Source organism: Aptenodytes forsteri, unplaced genomic scaffold (genome assembly GCF_000699145.1).
Source record: "Aptenodytes forsteri isolate BGI_AS27 unplaced genomic scaffold, ASM69914v1 C13895685, whole genome shotgun sequence".
NCBI classification, from domain to species: domain Eukaryota; kingdom Metazoa; phylum Chordata; class Aves; order Sphenisciformes; family Spheniscidae; genus Aptenodytes; species Aptenodytes forsteri.
In genome coordinates this window covers 1-4,167 of record NW_008804485.1, presented here as the reverse complement: position 1 = coordinate 4,167, position 4,167 = coordinate 1, and the positions used below count along the sequence as shown (strand labels likewise).

Sequence of the window (4,167 nt, the reverse complement as noted above, 5' to 3'; positions counted from 1 at the left end):
TCTGCAAAAGCTGACAGAGCAAGTGCCTGTGTTGTGTGTTAGACTATCCTGGTAAGGGTTGTTTATACTCATCCTTGTTTGCAGCACTGGAATTGCAGTGTCTTCTGGAGGTCTAGGTTCCTCTATTTCCTGTAACACTCAATGTCCAGGCCTGCTGAATCAAATGGAAAACTTCAATGAACTATGGAAAAAGTCTTGAGTGTTCAGGTGCCATTTGTAGGTGCAGTATAAATATCTCATCAGCCAAATGATCTCTGCTTCTTTTGGAAACGCTCATGAATTCTTCTGGTTTTAGGTATTGGTATTGTTGTAGAGATGAATCGTTTTCTTCTTTCTTTTAGTTTTCATGGGAAAACTGAGCTGTGGTACCTACTGTGCAAGACTCCTCTTTAGGAGTTGAAGTGATCAGTACTCCAGGTTTTGGCAGATAATCTCTCGTGGCCTTTCTGTCCGTTTGTTGTCAGTTGTGTAAAGCGAACAGGTTAAGTCAGTACAAGCCTATATATGGCATCTGGGATTTCTTGGGTGTCACAAACAATTTCCTCCATTCTAAAAGCATGAAAAAGCTTGGTTTTGCTCCTGTTGCTGATGTAATCATCGAGACGTCCCATAGCAGATGCAGAATAGCTGTAGCACACCGAAGCAATGATTCTGGCTCTTATTTACATTCAGACCACTCTCAGCCACTCTGGCGGTGGAAGGGGGCCCTAAAGCAGATGTTCAATGCATATTCAAGGCATGTTATATGGGCAAAGGAGCACAGCATAATAAGAGCTGTAAGACCTGTCTTACATGTTGATGCATGTAAGATGCTCAGATGCTGATGAGGGTGCTCTCCCAAGGGTACCCTGACTGGGAGTTACACCCTGCAGTTACTCACCATCCACGAGCAAAGGGTGGGCATGATGGGACTCAGAGACCACTGGCTGCCTGGGGACCTTCTGCTGGGCTCCTCATTTCTGAGGGGACAGAATGTTTTTGAGGGTGTCCCCAACAGGACGAGTTACATTTCCATGCTTCTCGCAGGAGCAGTGGCTCCTGGTCTCTTTTGCGTGGAGTTTTGGCCAGAGCTGCACTCTGACCCAAGCTTGGTGCCATGTTTTTCTAGGCAAGCGTGAACTGCTCTGATTGGGGCTTCTGATCCACGCAGAATGGATCACTGATGCACTCAGTGACTTAGCAGCGCTGGTCACTTTTCCTGAAACTGTGGACAGGACTGAGTAACAACCTACCTCCCCCACAGAGTCTTTGGACTTTGGTAATCCCAGTTGCCTTGGTATGCTTAGCAGAAGGAAGGAGTAGAGTAAGGAAGCTATATCCAGATCCCTGTATTTGTAGATGAAACACCTTGCTAATAAATTTGCAATAACAAATTCAGGATGTTAGTAGACCTCAGATTGCTGTAACAGGGTAATGTGAATACACAGGCATACTGGGTGAACTGTGAAGGTTAGAGTGCATGGCTCTTTCCCCGTTCCCTCTCTGTTGTCAGGTTTTCAAAACCCTCAGTGCCTTTTCAAAGAAAATCAATGAAGGTGATGATTCAGTTTAATGCTGCTCCTGCAGTGGCACGTGGTATTATCTAAACGAAGCAAGCCCAAGGAATATTGGTCTGCAAAGTGCTTTGCAATCAGAAGCCAAGTTCAGATCTAGAGAAAAATATCTTTCTGGTGGAGCGGCTCAGAATGTTTTGATGAGAAATGAAAATTACTTTCCTGTGGAATACTCAATTCCCTGCCCCTCCAGTTTTCACGTCACTTCTTAGTGTAATTCAGTTTCAGTGAAATCCAGGTGATTTCTTTCTGAGTGCTTGACTCACCCTGATTCCTGCAGGTGGCAAAGGCTAGACCTGCACTGAATACAAGAGAAAGGTCGATTTTGTTTGACACAGTTCAGCTAAGTTGTTTGTGGAGTTTGTCTCCAATGAGAGAGAGAATCACTTAATGAAGTCTGATCTTTTCCCCTTCTAGGATTTCCTCCGATGCATTTTTCCCTCACCCAAGTCTCTCTGAAACCAACAAGACTGGGGTTATGAAGTCAATCCTAGATGGCCTCGCAGACACAACTTTCCGAACAATCACAACAGATCTCCTTTACGTTGGCTCCAACGATATCCAGTACGAAGACATGAAAGGCGACATGGCATCCAAGCTGGGATACTACCCCCAGAAGTTTCCTCTCTCTTCCTTCAGAGGTGATCCTTTCCAAGAAAAAATGACTGCGGGAGATGATCCCCTGTTAAGCATTATTCCCTCAGATCAGGTCAACATCACAGAGTTTTACAACAAGTCCCTGTCCACGTTTAAGGATAATGAGGAGAACATACAGTGTGGGGAGAACTTCATGGATATGGAGTGCTTCATGATCCTGAACCCCAGCCAGCAGCTGGCCATCGCCGTGCTATCGCTCACCCTGGGCACCTTCACGGTCCTAGAGAACCTCCTCGTCCTGTGCGTCATCCTCCACTCCCGAAGCCTCCGGTGTAGACCCTCCTACCACTTCATCGGCAGCCTGGCTGTAGCCGACCTCCTGGGCAGCGTGATTTTTGTCTACAGTTTTGTGGATTTCCATGTTTTCCACCGGAAGGACAGCCCCAACGTCTTCTTGTTCAAACTGGGTGGAGTTACAGCCTCCTTCACCGCCTCCGTAGGTAGCCTTTTCCTCACGGCAATAGACCGGTACATATCTATACACAGGCCACTAGCTTACAAAAGGATTGTTACCCGACCAAAGGCTGTCGTAGCGTTTTGTGTGATGTGGACCATCGCTATAGTAATAGCCGTTCTTCCTCTGCTCGGCTGGAACTGCAAAAAGCTCAACTCTGTTTGTTCGGACATATTCCCTCTCATCGACGAGACGTACCTGATGTTCTGGATCGGGGTCACCAGTGTCCTCTTGCTGTTCATTGTCTATGCCTACATGTACATACTGTGGAAGGCTCACAGCCACGCTGTTCGCATGATTCAGCGGGGCACGCAGAAAAGCATAATCATTCAGTCTACGGAGGATGGTAAGGTACAGATCACTAGGCCTGATCAAACTCGTATGGACATCAGGTTAGCCAAAACCTTGGTCCTTATCCTAGTCGTTTTAATCATATGCTGGGGCCCTCTCCTCGCCATCATGGTATACGATGTCTTTGGGAAAATGAACAAGCTCATCAAGACAGTCTTTGCCTTCTGTAGCATGCTCTGTTTGCTGAATTCAACAGTGAATCCCATCATCTACGCTCTGAGGAGCAAGGACTTGCGACACGCCTTCCGCAGCATGTTCCCCACCTGCGAAGGAACCGCGCAGCCCCTCGATAACAGCATGGAGTCTGACTGCCAGCACAAACACGCCAACAACGCGGGGAACGTGCACAGGGCTGCCGAGAGCTGCATTAAGAGCACAGTTAAGATTGCCAAAGTTACCATGTCTGTCTCCACAGACACGACTGCTGAAGCGTTGTAAGTCAGAGACTTCTCAGCGTTGTGAGAAAAGGAGTCAGTTTAAAAAAAAAAAAAAATTCAACAACAGAGAAAACCAAACCCGTGGCTTAACGTGTTTGTACCCTCCTGTAATACTTTTTTGGTTTGTCGTTGTAAGCTGAGCGATGATTGTGTTACGAGCATTACCATCAGCCAGTTCTTCAGGCTTTACAATTAGGGATTCGAGCTAAATTTTCAAAAGTTTTTTTCTCAAAAAGTGTTTACTGAATAATAGTAAGTTTCCTGAAAGAGCACAGAGAAAATAGCAACAGTTCCTTTTGGGAGTGTGAAGAAAAATTGTGAAACCTAATTGAAAACTAATGCATCCTAAACCAATACCATCAAATAAGAAAAAAAGCCTTGTAATCATGCTGTTCATTTCAATGTGCAGTGTATTTCATGTCTGTAAGTAATAGGAGTTTTCGATTTTTTTCCAAAAGCGGCAGTGCTGAGTTTTAGAGGTTTTGTAAAACGTGTCGTGTCCCGTGAATTGTATGCTGTTTTATTATGTGTTATTGATATTTGTCTGATTAAACAAAGTGATAAGGTAGACTTCCGTGGAAATAACGTGAAACGTGATATGTAAACCCCACTGAAAACACATACTGTATTTGAAGAATTCCTATGAGCTATTTTGGAAATTTTACACTTTTAGGGGTATTCTGTGAACTTAGAGGAGAGGCTTTGTGTTCTTCTA

The 4,167-nt window shown here is 45.1% G+C and overlaps 1 protein-coding gene across 2 annotated transcripts; it reads left to right on the top strand.

The window, feature by feature from the left end:
* The first annotated feature begins 1,974 nt into the window (after positions 1-1,974).
* LOC103893214 (cannabinoid receptor 1) lies at positions 1,975-4,161 on the top strand. 2 transcript variants are annotated; one of them, XM_009289308.1, is made up of 2 exons: positions 2,032-2,101; positions 2,195-3,453. In XM_009289308.1, the coding sequence occupies exons 1-2, from the start codon at positions 2,032-2,034 to the stop codon at positions 3,451-3,453; spliced, it is 1,329 nt and encodes a 442-aa protein (XP_009287583.1). The 2 variants fall into 2 exon arrangements, with proteins under 2 accessions (XP_009287582.1, XP_009287583.1); XM_009289307.1 differs by having other exon boundaries at positions 1,975-4,161.
* The last annotated feature ends 6 nt before the right edge of the window (positions 4,162-4,167 follow it).